This window comes from Elephantulus edwardii, unplaced genomic scaffold (assembly GCF_000299155.1).
Source record: "Elephantulus edwardii isolate Elephantulus edwardi_28Jun2011 unplaced genomic scaffold, EleEdw1.0 scaffold00466, whole genome shotgun sequence".
Taxonomy (NCBI): domain Eukaryota; kingdom Metazoa; phylum Chordata; class Mammalia; order Macroscelidea; family Macroscelididae; genus Elephantulus; species Elephantulus edwardii.
In genome coordinates this window covers 641,028-661,788 of record NW_006400216.1, presented here as the reverse complement: position 1 = coordinate 661,788, position 20,761 = coordinate 641,028, and the positions used below count along the sequence as shown (strand labels likewise).

Genomic DNA, 20,761 nt, shown 5'->3' with positions numbered 1-20,761 from the left:
TGAATCTGTTTGTTTTCTTGGCAGTCCATGGTACATTCAATACTCTTCTCCAGCACCACAGCTCAAAGGCATCAATTCTCCTCCTATTCTCCCTAGTCATCGCCCAATTCTCTGATGCATAACAAGAGATTGCAAAAACCATGGCCTGTATCAGGCGCACCTTAGTCTCCAGAGAGACACCGTTGCTCTGAAAGTTAGCCACAGTTTTTTGTGATCTTCCACTAGGTTTCTGAGGCTGTAAATTGTACAAAGGGAAATTTCCCATCTTTCTCCCTGTGTTGCCAGTATTTTGAATTTAAAGTGCCAATGTGGCTCAGTCTTTATGGTAGCAACCTTTTACTCATCTTAATGTTTATTATCTTTTTACTGATTTTTTTTTTACTCCCTTCTCATCCTATGCTTTTCCCCTCCCCTGTAACCATGGAAACATGTCTTTCTGTGGGGAAACCTTTATTTAGATTGCTGAAGAGTAGGCTCACAGTGTTGGTCCTTTTGTGACTAACTTATTTCACCCAGCATAACATCCTCTGGAATCATCCAAGTAATGTATCATGAATCGTTCATTAGTCTTTAAAGTTTCATAGTATTCCATTGTGAATATGTATCATAGTTTGTTTATCCATTCATCCACTGATGAACACTTAAGTAATCTCCATCCTTTTGTTGTTGTGAATAATGCAGCAGTGCACACAGGTCTCATTTCTTTGGGAAATGCCTAATAATGAGATTGCAAGATCAAATGGCATCTCTTTTTCAAACATTTTCAGGATGCACCAAATGGTCTTCTACCATTGTACCATTTTGCAGTCCCACCAACAGCATATGAGAGTTTCAATCTCTCCTCATCCGCATTTGTTGTTTGCTGTCTTATTAAACACTGTGATCGTTGCTGGGGTGAGATGGTACATCATTGTTGTTCTGATTTGCATCACTTTACAACAACAACAACTAGCTAATAAAAGAGTTGTGATGATTTAGTAGTATGGAGTTATGCTGCCAACCCAAAGATATGTGTTTCAAATCCGCCAGTTGCTTCACAGAAAAAAAGATGGGTAATTTCCCTTGCTATTAACTGCCTCTGAAAACCCAGCTATGAGTCAGTTCTGACAGGAAGGCACACAGTAACAACAGCAACAATTAGCTGTTGAGGCACTCAAGTGGCTGAATTTTAAGGAGTCAACACTGGCAAATCCAAAGGCAGATGGTTTTGAGTCCACCAGCTGTTTCATGGAAGAAAGATGGGCATTCTCCTGCTGTGTGATATACAGACTCTGAAAACTCACTGGTAGGTCAGCTATGAGTAGGTTCCGACTCAACGGTACATGACAACAATAATACTAATTATCACAAGGACCACAGGAAGATCTGGAAAAGGTGCAGTGCAGTGAAGTGGAGACCAGGAAGAGATGCCCAGAACCTGCCAGAAGGAACAAAGCATTTCACTGTGCTCACACGCCTTGAGCTCTAAGGGGGTCTCCCCCCACAGACAGTGGGCAGGGCTGGGAGGGCAAGGAGGAATGGTGTCACAATGCAATCACATTGTGTGGTGACAACGAAAGTGAAGGGCATCAGACAGAAAGACCAGTGGGGTCTTCAGACAAAGCTCCCATCTAAGATAGGTGTCCTCCTGCTCACGTGCACCCTCGGCAGCCATGCATTCTTGCATAAACCTGCAAACATGAATGGGGAAACTGAAGGTCCCCAACGGACAGACACACTAACTCTCTTGTACACAGGACAAAAAGTGAAGACAATACAACCAAGTCAAATAAATGGCATTATGTATGTACTCCCTTTCTATGATACACGTTTTCATACAGAGCTCATCTCCCAATTTTTAAGTTTTTGCTTAAAGTAAGAGGAGACAGACATGCCAATACTTTTCTGATAACACCTCTGAAAGACTGTGATTATTGTTGTTATATGCCGTCAAGTTGCCTGTGATTCATAGCAACCGTACGTACAGCAGCTCTGAACCCTGCCCTGTCCTAAACCAGTCTTACTGACTCTGACACACCCACCACTGCCCCAGTTACCATGTCAGTCTCATCTGGGGTCTTCCTCTCCTGTGCTGTCCCTCCACCCTTCCAAACATGATGTCCTTCTCCAAGGACTGGGCCCTCCTGACCACACGCTCAAAGCACATAAGATGGAGCTTCAAAATCCCTGTCTCCAAGGAGAAAATTGGTTTCACCCTCTCCAAGACAGACCTATTTGTTTTCCTAGCAGTGCACAGAATGTTCAAAGCTCTTCTTCAGCACCACAACTCAAAAGCATTAATTCTTCTTCTGTAATCCTTAGTCATATTCAGCTCTCTGATGCATATATAGGAAGTAATTGCAAAAACCATGGCCTGGATCAGACTCACCTTAGTCTCTAGACTGGCATAATCACTGCTCTTCAGCACTTTGGCATACAGTTTTAAAAACCTAACTGCTAATTTCTTAATAGCCTCAGTTTGGGATAAAATTGCAGACAGCTTCTTGATACTTCCCTCAGTAGGGGCCTCTCTGGTACCTTTACTGTCATCACATAAAAAAGTTCTCCTCGAGTTTCCAGAATCCAGAACTTCCTAATTCAGCCACATCCTGACAAGGTCCCCATGTGGAGTTAGAAAATGTTCCTGAGCCAAGAATGCAGAGGAGGCCCTGGCGATTCCTCTCAGATTGCAGTTCTCCTCCTGGGGGGCACTGGGGCAGGCTAAACCCCTAGAATGGGGCAGGACCCCCAGCACATGCAGATTGCATGGAAGGCTCATTGTCAGCCAGGAACCACAGCTCCTCAGAGAGACGGCTGTGGATGTGAGCTGGGCTGCAGGCCCAGGAACAGCAAGGGACCTAGTGCTGCCCTTTTCCCTACAAGAACGCTCAAATGATATTCTACTTTAATGCCAGAAAGCAAACCACCATGGCTGGCAAAATCATCTGTCCCAGGAACCCCAAACAGTATCCTCTGCCACCCCAATAGCCCTGTCAGAGGGAAAGACCAGATCTATCAAGGCTGTGCTATTCTAGTGCCAGGTGGTGAAAGGACAGAGCTGACTGTCCCTGTGCACCACCTCACCTGTGTCCTGTCAAGAGAAAGCACCAAGTCCTGACCCTCAACATCAAGCCGCAAAGAGGATGAGGGGCTCCCAGGTAAAGGTTCGTGGGTGAGAGAATTTAGCTGCCATACTGAGAAGCAACCAGAACAGAGAAGTTTTGCTAAAATCAGAATTCAGAAAAAACAGAGGTCCTGGTCATTTAGACAAGAGCCATCCCACTATAGAGTATGATTGCATCTGGCCTCTGCTGGGATCAGTACTTCAATACCTCAATTTTTATTGCACTAGTATTTTGTCATCACAGCTGTCGGCTGAGACAAGGGCTAAAAACAATTTCACTTAAGAAGGAAGTTCTGAACAGGCAGAGTTCACAGCATTCCTGTTCACAGTGAACACTGCCTTTTTCAATCACAAGCATGTCCCCACTACATACACTCTGGATGTTACAGGCCACACGCTGAGACAGGGACAGTTAGACTACAATCCTCTCAAACATTCTCTCTCACACTCTCTCCTCCTCCCCCCACATTCTCCTTTCCTCGCTGGCCCAGTCACATGACAAACCATGGCTTCTCATTTCCGTCTCCAAGCAGAAGTTGCTCTCCATCTGGGAGACACGTAATTTCATTCTTGCACCTCAGGTGACCACAGGGTTAGGCCAAGCACTCCTGAGATTCACCCAATAAAGCATCTTGAGCCTTTGGAGAAAGACTCAAAACAAATATCCAAAGTAGTATTCCTTTTCTCCCAAGCCCTTCCCAAGGTTATGCAGGAAGATAATATTAACTTTGCTTCCCTAGAGGAGAGGGATGTAATTAGAGCCCCAAGAAGGTTTCCCCACAAGGCATTAATGGGCAACTTTGCCAATATTTTGGTAAGATAGAACATGGAACTTTCTATTCTGTGCCAATTGCTGCTTTCACTGGAACACAAAGCCTTTTTTATAAGTGAAATGAGAAAAGAGGAAGAACAGGCAACAAAAGGCAAGAGATACAAAGTCAGCCTTCTCCTTTCTCTGCCGCGGGCCCAAGCCCTGAGCCACAGCTGCTCCAAAGAGTGGGAAGGGGAAGTTCTCACAGATTTCAAGATCTGAGCATAAAGAAATCTCAACAATTCTTCAATTCTTCAGCATAGCCCTGAACAAACCAGATGAAAATGGAAGTATTATTCAAGTTCTAGTTCAACAAATCTCATTACAGGAAGTTTTCTTCCCCAGTTTTGCCCAAGTGTTCCTAATGACTTAGAAATGTATTTACAAAAGCTTATCAATCAAGGGCTTGGCAGGGAGAAAAGTGCAGCAATGAATGAATGGAAACCCAAAATCTCTGTAAATGTTCATTAAAGTTATAAAGGGGAAAAAAAGCTTATCAATCACGTACTGTGTGTCAGTCCATGCACTGGACTTCAAGGGAGTGATCCATCTCAGATAATATTTCAAGTTTTGGAACTTCCAGAGAACTAAACTTTCAGATGTAACCAGTCGTAGCAAAAGGGGGTTGGTTCTACTGGCCCAGTCTATAGCGAATTTGTCTGCTACCACAAAGACCAAGCCCCTTTGGCATTTCAAATCCATCAAAAACTCAGAGGAAGAAAGAGGCGCAGTCTCCTTCTGTACTATTTACAGCCTCTGAAATCCAGTGGGTCATCAACTGTGAGTTTGTTCTCACTCGATGGTAGTGAGCTCAAGTGTGAGTTAAGTCATAGTAAAGGCTTTTCCAGCTCCATTCCTTCTGTAAAATGCCCTTGGCAGCCACAGATGGCTCATCCATGAAAGGCTACTTAAGCCATCACTCTTCCACAGTCTTTGATCCCCCCACCCACCTCAACATCTAGTGTGAGAGACAAGTTCTTTCTGGCTCCAAGACAGATTTGTTCCATTTTCTCCCAGTTCATGGTATAGTCCATGCAGACGGCCAGCACCACAGTTCAAATGCATTGCTTCTCCGGTAGTCTTCCTTAGTCACTGCCCAGCGATGTGACTCACACGCTTCTGATGTGACTAAAAAAGGTCTCCTTAGGTCAGGTACACTTTAGTCTCCACAGTGACACCACTGCTCTCTGACATTCCATAAAACGGCCTTTCACAGCAGACTTGTCCAATGCACTAGGCTGGGTTTCTTCACTGCTGCTTCCACAGGCGATGACTGAAGTGTCCAGGAAAACAAAATCCTTCACAGCTTCAATCTTGTTTCCATTTGTCTTGCTGTTGCTAATTGGCCTGGTGATGAGGATTTCTGCTTTATTTACGATGACAATCCACACTGAAGGCTGCAGTCTTTAATCTTCATCAAATAGAATGAGAGATAAATATGTAAATCAGCACGTTAAGTGCCCACAAGGTTGCCTGCCCACTTTGTACATTCCTTCCGGATTCAGAGGGTCTTCTAACGGGATGCTGCACCACAGGTCTGGCCAATGGAATAAAGCCCCAAACCAATGCTTCTCAAAGCTCAGCACACAACAGAATCACCTAAAACATTTGTTAAAATACAGAATTCCCAATCTAACCAAAAGCTTCCAACTTATACAGAGGACATGATATACAAATACTGAAAAGAAAATACAGAAATATCAAATAAAGAGACTTTATTTCTGCTTTCTTAGAGAGGTGTATTCTGTCTTTCCCTATTCCCTTAGGTGTCCAGAGATGCCTGGAGACAAGATGAAAGAAGTCAAGGTGTCTAATCAAGTCCAGAAAGGTCAGGAGGCCTTGTGCAAAAATAGAGTCAGTTTCAATGTCACACCTGTGTCTATGACTTCAGCAAGAGACTAGGGCTATTATTGTTAAGGGTGGGGGCTACATGACTAGACATAGCAGAGAAAACTATTTTGTGAAACAATGCAGAGCTTCAAAATTCACTTCTATTGGTTTTCACAGACACAAGTCGGTTGGTGAACCCTGACCCATTGATAGCTGTGCCCTGGTGGAGACGGCCAGCAGAGGGACAGTTCCCTGCCTCAGACTTGCCTCCTGCCTCCCCACATAGCCACCTTCCCTCTTCATTATGCAATGTAGACAGCCTGAGAGAAGAGTGGGGAAGAGCTTAAGAAGTACCTCCTTCTTGGAAACTCCTCTCCTTTCCACCCACTCCCCATGGTGAGTTCTAAACCCAGCCTCAAGGCTGTCTGAAATAAGAACATTCAGCTCAACTCAATGTCATCCAACGCGAACTGATTCACAGCTGACAATCCAGCAAGCTTCTAGAGGCTGTAAATCACACAGGAGAATGCCCATTATTCTCCCCAGGAGCAACTTGTGAGTTTGAATCATCTGCCTTTGGGTTGGCAGGGCAAGTCCTTAACCACTCGACCAGCAGAAAACATTAGACAGCATCAGCTCTGGGTGTTCCTTAGAACAAGATTTTTCAAGCTTCTTTTGGAAATCAGTCACTCAACTCTAATGAACTATAACATATTCAGTTGTTGTTGTTGTTGTTGTTATGTGCCAACGAGTTGGAACTGACTCACAGGTGACCCTCCAGAGAGTTTCCAGAGGTAGTGAATCACATGGGAGGAGACTGCTCATCCTTTTTCTGCAAAGTAACTGGTAGATTTTAATCACGTGCCTTTGGGATTGCGACACAGCATCATATCAAAAATTTAATAGGAATATCATCATATAAGTGAATAAGGTTTTAGTGAGCCAACATACAGACAAAATCTTAAATCTTCAATCTATTTCCCAAATTTCCCAATCAAAACTGGATGTGCTAACTTGGAGTGTTTGTCTGAGTTCATCACAGGCTGGAAGAACCTTGGTGTCAATTTAAGCCTTTTCTCTTCTCTTCACCCAGCAGAATTGGGTAAGAACTCTTAGTCAGTGTCCAAAAAATGCTTCCCAGGCCAACTGTACCCACAGTCCCTACTTCCCATCACCTCTATGTGTGCTGGATCCACTCAACTACCATGTCAGCCCTCGTACACATCTGGCCCCAACTCCTATTTTGGAACCTCACCATAACATTTTTGTCCCAGCCTTTGACCAATTTCTCTACCTTCTGGTCTCATGTTGTAACTTCTCACTTCTTGGAAATTCTGGGATAGCTCTCAGGGAGCCTGTAACATCTGAGCCCTTTGGCACAGCCTAGCAGCTCTTGAACCCTGGCCCTTAGAAAGCAACTCCCCATCCATAATCGTCACAGAGGAGATACAGAGGAAGTGTGACTGGCACAGTCCTTAGGGAGCTGTGCTGCTAACTCAAAGGTGGCGACTCTACCCGTGGTTCTGAGGCAGAAAGATGGGTAATCTCCTTCTGTGCAATTTATAGCGTCTGAAAACCCACTGGAGGGTCAGCTATGAGCTCGTTCCACCTCAATGACAACGAATTTGAGTTCTGAGTTGGAGGAGAAATATCATGTCTCTTCTTAACCGCGCTTTTACTGTGTATCATATCACCTAGCACGTAATCACTCAACTTAGAGCCGTCAAGTTGGAACCGACTCATGGCTGACCATCTAGTGTGTTTTCCAAGGCAATGAATCCATGGTAGTGGACTGTTCACCTTTCTCCTTCAAAGCCACTAGTGTTTTCAAACCACAGCCTTTGGATTAGCAGCACAGTTTCCTAATAGCTACACCACCAGAGCCCCTGGAACATAACAAGTATTCAACAAATATTTCTCATGAACAAATGGACTATGGAAGATAAACGGGCAGCGACAGATAGCAGGTTAGGGTTTTACTGGGCAGTATTTTCCATGTTTCTGGATGATCAATAAAGTTATACTTACAGTCTAAAAGATAACTGTGCATAAAAAAATATTCTGAAATCCACACGCTTATGTGGAGTAGTCAGGTGCTCCACAGTTTATAAGGTGGGAAAGAGACATGGGTTAGAGTGGGCAAGAGACGAAACAATCAGTTAAAAATTAAAACTCACCTTTATCATAGTCATCATCCTCAACTGCTTTGTCTTGAAGTTTCCGAAGCTTCAGTCTTAAGGATTTTACCTATATTAATTTGAGAAGGAAAAATCAAAGTCACATTACAATAGCATTATAGGGTACTTATTTGGCTAAAGCTAAGAGAACATTTGGAAACTATTTCCACACTGAATTTCATTCTTCCTAAAAAGAAAATAAAAGAATACCAAAGTACATTTTTCCCCAATGTTGAATCAGACCCATTGGTTTATAAAAAGGTTATGTAAAGAAAATGGAGCATAAAAGTCCACAGAACGAGTTAGAATAATATTTGAAACAAAAGCTTCACACCGTGCCCTATCTGCTGAAAGAAATGCAGAAGAAGAAGGAATTTTGTCAAGTCTCCTGACAAAATGATCTCTGCTCTAAAAATCACAGAAAATGATGAAGCTAAACACACCAAAACTGCATGAGAAGCCCAAGGACAAGCAGGACCCCGCTGAACAGGCTGCCCCAAGTCTGGGGGGAACGACTAGGAATGTGGAACAGGCCCTTTCCCATATGTCCTAGGGCTCCCACACCTCACATGGTAGAGAAAAGTGCTGTCTTACTTAATTTGCATGCATAGTCCATGACCTAGTCCTTTGCCTGAGAATTACCAATATGTCCATCTGTAATTGCTTTTCTTCTCTGCAGGAGGCACAAGGAGTTCCTGAATGTGCATTCCTAACCATCCTCCTTCAGCAATAAGCTCAGCTATCACCTCCTCCAGTCTATGCTAAAGGACCCTTCTCTATACTGCCAATGTTACTCATGTGATTAATTCAATAAATGCTTATCAAGTGCTTCTTATATATGCTGAAGAGATAGCCCAAAATTCTTTTCTTCCTCAACTTATATTCTGGTGTGCAAACACAAAAAATAAACACAATAAACATTGCATAGGGCTTGTGATGGTGAATAATGCTGCTATGAACATTGGTGTACAAATCTCAGTTTGTACCTCAGTTCTCATTTTCTCAGGGTATATTCCAAATAGTGGAATAGCTGGGTCATACGGAATTTCTATGTTCAGTATTTTGAGGAAGTATGAAATTGCCTTCCAGAATGGTTGTTCCATTTTACAAACCCACCAACAATCACACAATGGAATACTATGCAGCACACAGGAGCAATGATTTTGTAAATTATTACCTAATTTAGGAGGGACTGGAGAGCATTATGCTGAGTGAACTTACTCAGTCCCACAAGGATACATATTGTATAAAACCATTATTGTAGAATGAGTATAAGGATCCAAGAGGGGTGAAAGAGTTTGGAAAATGAGGGATGAGAATGTGCAGGGGAAGGGGAGGATAAATCATGGAGTTGTACAATTTGATGGCGGAGGAGGTTGAGGGAAATGGAAAGCATTTGCTCTTGAAAACAGTGTATTTGAATTTTGTAAATAAATCAGTAGAAAATTTTTTAAAAAATAAAATTTTTTAAATGGGGAAAAAATATCTCATAGGGAGCTCTGGTGGCATAGTGGGTAAGGAGATGCGCTGCCAACCAAAAACCAAGTGACTCAACCACACTGGCTGTCCTGTGGGAGAAAGAGAAACAATCTCTTCCCACATGATTTCTGGCCTCTGACAACCTAGGAATCCAACTCCACAGCACCTAACAATAACATGGTACCTTAGAAGGTGATAACTGCTATTAAAAAGGGGGGGGGGGAACACAGGGTAATGGGGATCAAGAATAAAAGAGAGTGGGTGTTGCAATTTTGAATAAGATCTCTTTGAGAAGGTGATGTCTGAGCAAAGATTTAAAACCACTGAGTGGGCCACAAGGCTGTCTGAGTGAAAAATATCCAAACAGAGGTTAGATCCAGCACAAAGGTGATGAACAGAAGTATTCCTGGTGTGAAAATAACAATAAGAAGGCCACTGTGGATAGAAACGACCCATAGCTGACTGACCCTCAGGCAGGTTTTCAGAGGCAGTTAATCACATGGGAGGAGATTGCCCATCTTTCTCCTGCAGAGCAGCTGGTGACCTCGAACCATGTGCCTTCAGGATTGCAGTGCAGCTACTTGCCCGTAGACCACCAACAGTCAGGAAATCAATAGACTAATTGCATTAGGTAAATCTGCTATCAGGGACCTCTCTAGAGCACTGAGAAGCAATGATGTCAGTCTAGAGACTAATGTGTGCCTGATCCAACCCATGGTCTTTGCAATTACTTGCTATGCAACAGAGAGCTAGACAATGATTAAGGATGATTGAAGAAGAGATGTAGTGCTGGAGAAGAGTCTTGAACATACCATGGACTGACAAGAAAAGAGATAGGTCTGTCTTGGAGAAGGTGAAACCAAGTTTCTCCTTGGAGGCTAGGATTTTGAAGCTCCGTCTCACATACTTTGGGCATGTGGCCAGGAGGGACCAATCCTTAGAGAAGGACATCATGCTTGGAAGGGTGGAGGGACAGCACAATGGAGGAATACCCTGGATGAGATATATTGATACAGTAACTAGGGCAATGGGGGTAGGTGTCAAGGAGTCAGTGAGATTGGCTCAGGACAGGACAGGCTTTAGAGTTGCTGTACACAGGGTCACTATGAGTTGCAGGCAACTCAAGTGCACATAACAACAACATTGTGGGCAGAGAAGCTGAATGAGGGGAATCACAGAAGATGAAGTCCAAGAAGCACTGGGACACATTATGAAGGCCTGAAGCCTGCTGAAGAGTTCTGTTGTTACTCTGAGGTCCAGAACCAATGTGGGATTCTGGGCAAAAGAGTGGCATGATCTGATTTATGCTTTAACAACTTCACTCAGGCTGCTGTGTTCAGAACAGGCTCTAAGGGTCTAAGATAGGAAGTCAGGAGGCAATAGTGTAAGATGATGGTGCGAGACTATGGTGGTATTGCTGACAATGGTGAGCTGTCCAATTCTAGATATATTGAGATTGCCAGCTGAGGATGTAACCAACAAGATTCTCAGTCATGAGTGAAGTGTGGATAAAATGGGTCAGGGTAATACCAATTTCTGAACCACTGGAACAATGAAGTTATGTCTAATTATCTTACCGCTTGGAGTACTGGTCTGTCTTATTTGTTTATTTACCCTTCGGTATCTGGAGGTCAAGAACAATCTTGTTCTGTATAGCAGAAAGTGCCAGTACTCACTTGTGTTTGGTCTCTACTCTTTCTGGGTTCATGGGAGAATCACATGTCCCTCCTTGCCTTTCTTGTTAACTGGCCATGAGTAGAAGTGACATGGACATCTCTGGGCTGTGGCATTCTAATGGCTCTCTGGAGGTCCTCTGTTAACTCTCTCAGTCAGGGAGGGGTCAGTGGGCCCAGGCAGCACAGCCTCAATTCCTGAGTGACTCTATGGAGCAAAGTCCTTGAGTGCCTAGCAAAATGTGAAGCACAAACAAGAAAAGCAATTTGATGTTCTGTTGCTGTTTCTTACCAGATTTTCCTAACAAATACAATCTCCAGAGCATACCCTAAAGTTGGTAGTAAATGCTTTCTGAATGATCATTACGATAACCCCTTTGTCCTTGAATTACTCTATCTTCCAACTGTTCATTTTACCAGAAAATTAGTCCTAATATATCAGGGATCTCTGGTGGCACAAAGCCCATAGGGAGCTGTGCTATAGTAACCTAAAGGCAGAATCTCACTGGTGGTTCGACTCTACTAGATGCTCATTGGAAGAAAGGATGGAAAACTCCCCTCCTGTGATTCACAGCCTCAGAAAACACACTGTTAGGTCAGCTATGAGTCAGTTCCAACTCAAAGGCAATGAGTGGTTGTGTAAATCAGAAAGAGGGAGCTCCAGTGGCCTAGTCCATTGAGAGTTGCACTGCTAACCCCACAGCTGAGACTCTAATGGTTTAAATTCACCAATGACTCAGCAGGAGAGGGATGGACAATCTTCTCCCGTGCAGTTTCCAACCTCAGAAATCCAGTGCAGGGTCAGCTATGAACGAGTCCGTTCTGACCCAACATGAGTGAGCTGTTATATATACTAGGGAAAGAAGAAAGTCTATTTAAGGGATTTCTTTGCCATATCAAGCTATATAGAATTACCAAATACACATCCAAACTGTGTTAATATTAAACACTTAATAAAGCTTAAGCAAAAGATCTACAAAAAAGAAGGTCAAAGAAAAATTCACCTACAGGCAACGTGCACCCCACCTACCTCCTCCTGCAATTATCCCTGTCAGACTCTTAATTAACTGCCCTGGGTTATATTTGAATGTTCATCTTGCTGGAAGCACAACATCAGCTGCCTTGTTGTGACAGGCAGTGCCTTCCCTTCCATGCTGCTTCTACAGCCTGGGGTGGGCCTCATTAACCGGATTCTCCCACACTTCCCTCAGCCACACACTCAGTCCACATCTCCTTTCATCTCAGTCCCACCCAACCTCTGGCAACGTCCCTACGTGCCTATTTCTAAACAGCATAAAACACACACATTTCAAGAGGAGTTAAATATTAAATCTCTGAGATTTGCATTTCCATTTAAGCAGAAAGTAAAGGAAGTTTAGCAATTAGAATAATGAAAAGACTACAGAACATTAAGATCCCTGTCTTTTAAGGGATTCTCTTGAAGGACGCTTCCTCAAATGCACAGCCCCACTAGCAGCCACCATATGTGATGTGAGGCCTCTAGAAGAACCCGGGAGAAAATCAAGACCACTCCACAAAGCCATGGACTCTTGTCGGTGGAAAGTTTCTCCTCATAGTAAGAGGCCCTCTGCCTCTATACACTTTCTGAGCCCTGGATGTGGTTCTTCCAGTCACTTGACCCGAATGGGGTGGCTTCCTTTTCCACACAATATACATTTATTTGCACAACACCAGCGGCTATGTTTGCTTTTGTCTAGGTATTTGATCACCTCAGACAAAGACACTTACACTCCAGATAAGCTGTGTATATATCCTATCTGCAGAGAAAAGTAGACATTTAATATGAACTGTAGGGACTAACCAGAAAACTAAACCCCTGGCCATCATGTCGATGTCAACTCACAAAAACTCCACAGGACAAAGTGGAAGTGCCCTCCCTGGCTGTCACTTCTTTTTCCCAAAGAAGAAGAAAGGTGGATTTTAACTTCCAACCTTAAAATAGCACCTAAGTATTGATCTATTATGCCATCAAGTCTCCTTATTCAGGCTAGAGTGGCTGGGAGAAGATGGAATTGGGGCTACTCTGGAGGGGTAAGCAGGAGCTCATCAGGTGGGAAGTATGGGCAGGTCCTTCCAGGGTGAGGGAACGCCATGATCCAAGACACTGGGACCTGGGCATTTCTTTTCTGGCCTCTACAGACACTAATATACCACCTTCCAAGGTTGGAGCAGGCAGGAGGCCAGGAGCAGACTGAGGAAGGTCCTGGCTATCAGAAGTGCTGAAGCAGCAATGAACCAACCACTAAGGCTTTGCCAGAAGTTGACACTCTCCAGCCTGTGTCACAGGAAGATGAGGCTGTTGGCCACATGGTGAATCAAGAGGAGAGGAACTCAAGGACACTGTATGTGCCCACATCTCTTACAAAGCCCAGGTGAAAGATGCTGAGGACTTGAACTATGGCAGAGAGGGAAGCCTGTGAGCAACAGACCCCAGGGAACTCGGGGGGGGGCTGATAAAATGTGGAGGTGGAGAAGAGGTTAGTATGAAGACTGATGGGGTTTCTGCCCAAAGGAACTGGGTGGATTCTGAGAAAAGTCAAATCAGCAAATATTCATTAAGAATGAGAGCTCCAGAACAAGTGTGGCAGGATCTTTATTAGATCAGGTCTCAGCCCCGGCTTCACTCCCCCCTGGAAGGGAGCAAGGCACGTAAGGCAGGAGAGAACATATCAGGCCACAGGAAAGAACAGAAAGTGAATAGGCTAGGATTTCCAGAATGAGCAGGAACGTCCACATTTTTATACACTTGTACTAACTGCCTGAGAAATGGGTACTTTACTTTCTTATTCATCACATCCTCTCACATGTACATGTACATATATGCATGTGCACACACAAACACAAACACATGCACACACAAAGGCATACATGTGTGTGCACGCTTCAAACACCTCACACACACCCATCATACATCACATACTAAACACAGCACACACAACCACACACATCCTCTCACATTTACATATGAACACACAGAGCACACGTGCACACACACTTCACACCTCACACACAAATGCCAGACACACCCACATCTCATACCAAACATAGCACACACATCCATCCCACACACATCCTCTCGCATCTATATATGTACACTCACAGAGCATACATGTGCACACAACTTCACACACCACATATCACACACCAAACACAGCACACACACACGTCAGACATATGTACAGAACATGTACAGTACGTGCTAAATACATATACAAATGTATGGACTGAAACAACTAGAAATCACACACATGTAAATATTGCACACATATTACACACAGAGCACATATGTGCACACACACTTGGCATATATGCCACACACACACCACAGACACAGACACACCACGCATCACACACCAAACACAGCACAAACTCATATGGACACTCCACACACATGCTCATTATACAGATGCACACACTTTACACCCTTCAGACACACCACCACACATCACACACCAAACATGGCACATATAGCTACACACATCCCCAAGCTTATCCTCTCACATTTTATATCCTCTCACATTATACATATGTACACAAGTATGTGTGTATATATGTATGTGTGTGTGTGTGTGTATATATATATATATATTCACACACACATCACACATACACCCCTCCACAGATATACTATACCCACCACATATCACATATCAAACAGCACATAAACAACCACACACACTTATATGTACAGCACCTGCTAAACGCATATACACATGTATAGATGCAAACACCTTGAATCATACACATACAGTGCATAACACAAAAACACACACATATGCACACCACACACCTAGTGCATGCAAAGCACACATATATTCACATGTAGCCGTGAATACACAGAAATCACACACATTCCTACATGCACAACACACACATACACCCTCTCCAGAACCAAAGTGCCGTCCTGCAGGAGGATACACCACGCACCCCACGTGAACCATGAAGCCTCCTCATCTGGGTTCCCGTGGGGTGATTTTGATCTAGACCAACCCAGCCTACTCTCAGCTCCTCTGATCTCTCAGACCATGGGATGGACAACAATGAGGCAATGCTAGAGCTTGTGTTTACACAGGGAGCTCGGGGGGCATAGTCCTGCAGGAAGGTGTGCTGCTCAGGAAAAGGCAACACCCTTTGTTGGTTCGAATCCACCAGTGCCTCCTGGGGAGAATGATGAGCAATCACCTCTCGTATGATTTACAGCCTCGGAAACCCAATGGAGGGTCAGCTACGTGTGGGTTCCGATTCAGCAGTGACGAGCTGGGTCAAGTCATTCTAGCTCAGGTTCAGGACAAGGCTTTGAGTACTGTTATCGCATTTCTAACTAAGTCACTGAGGGTCTGATGACTGGACACCACACATCCTGACATCAATGAAGATGTCCATGGCCCCCTGGGGGGAGTGGTGAGAGGAGAAAAAGCCAGGACCTTATACAATCACCCCAAGTACAGACAGCATGATTGTGTTATGCAGATCCTTCCAAAACCATCAGCAAGTTAGGTCCCCCGGCCTGTCCCAGTGCCCTGTTCAAAGATCAGTTGAGTAAAGGGTGGAGTTGACTGAGAACCACCCAGGCCAGGGCTGCAGCGGGCCAAGTCCTGACAGAAAGGAAAGCCCGGTAGTGAGTGACCAAGAAGACATGATAGAAACAGAGCTGGGCTCCAACTAGAGCAGAGGACATCATCCTCCCTGCTACAGCACCCACCACCAGCCGCTCCCAGGAGGGAGGTCAGCCAGCCACGTAGGTCACCACCTGCCAGCTGTCCCACCTCTGATCAGACCTCTGGCTATCCTAGGATCCTGGGCGGGGGGGACACTGACCTGCAGTTGCTTCTGGTTGTTTAGCAGGCACTGGTCCAGGGCAGGCTGGCAGGTCTGCAGCAGAGCGTCCCAGCCGCAGGCAGGTCCCAAGGTGCCGTCCCCAGTGTCTGAGGGGCCTGATAGCCCGGGGGCGGGGGGGCAGAGGCCCTTCCTCTCCAGCCTGGGCTCATCCCCTGCAGCCTCCCCATAGGAGCGTGGTGGCCACCAGGGACCCGGCAGGTGCTCCAGGGGTCTGGCTTTGGCAGTGGCCTCTGAAGGTCCCTGGTGGGAACCCTCGGGCTCCCTGGTCGGTGGGCAGCCCTCTGCCTCCCCACGCTCTCCCGAGCCCAGGGCCAGCTGGATGAAGCTGAAGCTAGAGGTGAAGGTGTCCTGGGTGCTGATGGGGGGTGCAGCTGGGGGACTGTGCCCCCATGTCCATGTGACCCCTGCTGCTTGGCCCTGACAGGCCACTGGGTGAGCCAGGCCCGGGGTTGCAGAGCCATCCATGGCTGACAGTGCAGGTTCAGGGCTCCAGGGCCTAAGGGGCCTGGGATGGATCCCAAAGCACCAGGAGGGACCCCTCTGGGTGCTCAGAGCCAGGCCTGGCTGGCCCCCTGTGAGCAGGGTCCTGGGTTGGGAGATGGGGTGCTCCTCGGTGCTTACTGCTGGGGACAGACACCTGATCGGGGCTCTCAGGTAGCCGGGCCTCCTGATCAGCCACTTCTTCTTCCGGACATGCGCCTCCGCCTCCAGGGGACCATCCTGGCTGCCTGCAGAGAGAGGACACTTAGTGAGCACTCACACCTGGCCCACAATGAGGGTACACCTCTACAGAGGAGGTTGATTCTGCCATTAGCTCTGTGGCCACCAGGACACACATCTGCCCACTGTAAGGGCTGCAGGCTGGCTGGAACAAGCAGGCGCAGCATCAGGGCAGCTACTCAGCACAAACACTGGCCTGCCGTGAACGCAGACACCAGGATGCAAAAATGTGAGGCACTTCAGCCTCCTCTCCCCAGCCCCCAGGGTCCTCAGCCTTTGTCCCCCAAGCAGCAGCCCTTTCATCCCTGAGAGAACCAGGAAAACATCACATTTGAAACTGGAAAAGCCATGTGATCCATGATGAAGTCCAACTGTGGCTCCTCCCTGAGCCAGCTGGGACATGGATGATCCATGTGGCCCAGACCCCCCACAGCCAGGCCAATAGCAGGGACCCCGGGAAGCTGGCAAAAGGCAGGGCCACAGATGTCAATTTCCTGTCCATTGGTTCCTCCTGCAGCACAGTGAGAGACCCCTGGACCAAACGTCCCAGAGATGCCAGCTGAGTTCTACCCCTGATTACACAGGGCAGGAGTAGCAGCAAAGGCAAATGGTGGCATCTTATGGAGACAGTGAGGTACAGCAGAGAGCACAGAGCTGCCCCACGTCATCTGGTTCAGTCCCAGGCTATGTCGCTTGCTAGCTGTGTGGCATTCAGCAAGTCATTCAGCGCCTCAGTTCCCCACCAGTAAAATGAGCATACAAGCAGTACCTCCTTCAAAAGACTGTTATAAGAATCAAATAAGTTATTATCTGTAGACACCACAGAATAGTACCAAGTGGATGTATAAAGTGTCCTCAGTTCTGCTGCCCTAGTGGCAAGAAGCTGCATTGCAACCCCTGAAGGCATGTATGTAGTTCAAATCCACCTACTGCTCAGTGGGAGAAGGATGGACAATCTCCTCCCATGCGATTTACTGCCTCTGAAAATCGACTGTAGGATCAGCTATGGGTTGATTCAGACTCTATGGTACACAACAACTGACAGCCTAGTTGGTAAGGAGTTGCACTGCCAACCCAAAGGCAGGGGGTTTCAATCCACCAGCTCCTCTGTGGGAGACAGATGGGCAGTCTCCTCCTGTTTGATTTACAGCCTCTGAAAATCCATTGGTGGGTCAGCTAGGAGTCAGTTCTGACTTGACAGTAACGAGTTGTTGTTGATGTTGCCTCTTCATTCTTCCTTTACTGCAGGGTTGTCTACTTATTCACAAAGCATTTACATCTCTATTGATTTCATTTTCTTGTATGTAGTCCCAAAACCTTATGCTTCAATCAGAACAGGAGTTAGAACTATTCTTAAAGAAACAAGCTCAGAAAAGCTGGCTTTCCATACAACCTGTGGTGATGCCATGGCCTGTAGAAAGAAGTCAGAAAGGGGGCACTCCATGCCCAGACGCCCTCCTTCTGCCCTCACAACCTCCAGACCCATCCCCAGGACCTCGCTCACGTGAACCACTGACCACACAGAGCATCATGACTGTGCTCGGCTCTGGCTCCCAGGAGGGACAGCTGGTCAGCACAGCTCTCTGCTTTCTAGAGAGGTTGCCTGCATCACATATTCCCTGACTTTGAGCACATGAGAACAAGGTAGCCCAAGCCATAACAACCCAGGGGGCAGCTCTTTGCCACCTGGGGCATGCTGATGGCTAGGGCTCAGTAAGGCTAACACCCCCCCGGTTACACAGACTTCCTCCTATTTTGAGTCTCACAACATCAGCAAATAAAGGTCCTTCAACTGGGTGACTGCTTTACTCCATCGTTAAGGTAGACTCTACTCTGAGGAGGCAGCTGTTCCTTGACCACATTCTTATCTTCCTCCAACCTAAAGGGATCATCTTCCAGCACCATATCAATGTCATTTTGTTATTCAGAGAGTTCTCAAAGACTTAGTATTTCAGAAGTGGATGACCAGTCCTACATCTTACTACATCTCAGTGCACATGTGCTGTTATTGTTGTTAGGTGTTGTCCAGTTGAATACAATTCACAGAGACCCTACGAACCCTGTCCCAGACATGTTCTCACTCACTCCAGCAGTCACTATGTCAATCCCTCTGGTTAAGGGTCTTCCTCATTTTTGTTGACCTTCTACCTTTCCAAGCACGATGTGCCTCTCCAAAGAAGAGCCTCTCCTAACAACATGCTCAAAGTATGTGAGACAAAGATTCATCATCATTGCCTCCAAGGAGCACTCGGCTGCATTTTCTCCAAGGCACATCAGTTTAGGGTTTTGTTTTGTTGTGGTGTTGGGTTTGTCATTATTATTATTATTATTATTATTATTATTATTATTATTATTATTTTTCAGTCAGAGGAATGTACAGCACTCTTCTGCAACACCACAGCTCAGAGGCAGCATTCTTCCCCTGTAATGTTTATTCATTGTCAACCTCTCCGAAGTGACTGAAAAGACCACGTTAAGTCCTCAAACTGCCACCGCTGCTCTTCAGTAATTTGGAGAGGTCCCTGACTACAGACTTTCCCAGTGCAATATGTCTCTTGGTCTCCTGGCTGCTGGTATAAATAAGCGTGCTGACCGTGGGTATAAATAAGATGACGTCATTAAGACGTTGCCGCACACTTTTAAATTGACAACCGTGCTTAGAAACACATTTGCCGTCATTTGCGGTAACGTGTTAACAGTTTCAATCTTTTCTCCATCTATGATGATGTTGTCTATCAGCTCGGTAGTGAGAAATTTTATCTTTTTTTATGTTGAGATGTAGTCCATATTGAAGGCTATAATCTTGATCTTCTGCAGCAAGCACTTTAGCTCCTCCTCAAGTTCAGCAAGCAAGGTTGTGTCATTCACATAATATAGGTTGTTGATGAGTCTCCATCCAGTCCTGATGCCACATTCATCTTCACAGAGTCCAACGCCTCAAATTATTTGCTCAGCATGGAGACTGAATAGGTACAGAGAGAGTATACAGTCCTGAAATACACCTTTCCCAATGTTGTTAATCACAGAACAGAGGTCAGGTCTTTTGTGCAAAGCTTACTCTGAGTCATATTCAACTCAACAACAGTTAACCACTGCTAAATGAGACTAGTCCTATCTGGAGAAACGTTCTTCCACTTTGCACATCACTCTTTGTCAATGTGCTGTATGAGGTAACCTGGGTTTGGTGTGATGCTGAACCTTGTGCAATGGGGATATCAAATACCAGAATGGTTTCACATTGTGTACTGTGTTTGGTGGAACTCCCAGTTGTAAAACAGGTTGAGAAGCAGGAGCAGCATCCACTTCCTAAACCACATGCCTCTGAAAACTCTATCAACTTAGAGAAACGACGATAGCTATGGGAAAGCATTAAATCTTTTGTTCATATAGTGGCTATTATTCGACCTTGACTCAAGGGCAATCAGCAAAAACAGCAGTATTCCCTTGCTCTGTTTGCACAGTGGCCTGTTGGTACAGGTATAAGTTTTGCAAGAGCACAAAAAGGTGTTCTGGAATTCCTATTCTTCTCAATGCTAGTCATAATTTGTTATTGTCAACAGTCAAATTTCTTTGCACAGTCACTGAAACACAAATAGACATTCTTCTGGTAGCCTCTGCTTTCAACCAGGATCCATCTAATACCAGCAATTATATCACTGGTGCCACGGCCTCTTCTAAACTCAACCTGAACCTCTGCTAGTTCTGTCAGCTGGATTTGGATGATCTTTAGCAATATTTTGCTTGGATGTGATATTAATGATAATGATATTGTTTGATAATATCAACATTCTGTTGGATCACTTTTCTTAGAAATGGGAATATGGATTTCTTCCAGTCAGTTGGCCACGTAGCTTTCTTCCAAACTTCCTGGTACAGTCTTGTGACCACATCAGGACTGCTCTATTATTTGAAATATGCCAGTTGTTGTCCCACTGATCCCTGGGGCCTTATTTTTAGCCAATGTTTTCAGTATAACTTGAACTTCTTCTTTAATCACCATTGTCTCTTGATCACATGTTACTTTAAATATTTCTGTGTTGACCAATTCTTTTTGATACAGTGACTCTGTGTATTCCTTCAATCTTCTTTTTTTTAATAATTTATTATT

At 45.3% G+C, this 20,761-nt stretch overlaps 1 protein-coding gene across 1 annotated transcript in view; it reads right to left on the bottom strand.

Annotated features, from left to right (window-relative positions):
- The window catches only part of LOC102844345 (disrupted in schizophrenia 1 protein-like), a gene marked incomplete at its 3' end in the record, with an annotated part of 195,017 nt that extends 176,459 nt beyond the window's left edge, over nt 1-18,558 (bottom strand). Inside the window, exons 1-3 of the mRNA XM_006902893.1 lie at nt 18,486-18,558; nt 15,913-16,661; nt 7,922-7,991 (exon numbers count right to left, since the gene is read on the bottom strand). Of these exons, the coding sequence (XP_006902955.1) occupies nt 7,922-7,991; nt 15,913-16,661; nt 18,486-18,558 (892 nt within the window). The remainder of the gene's footprint in view (nt 1-7,921; nt 7,992-15,912; nt 16,662-18,485) is intronic.
- Nucleotides 18,559-20,761: the final 2,203 nt, after the last annotated feature.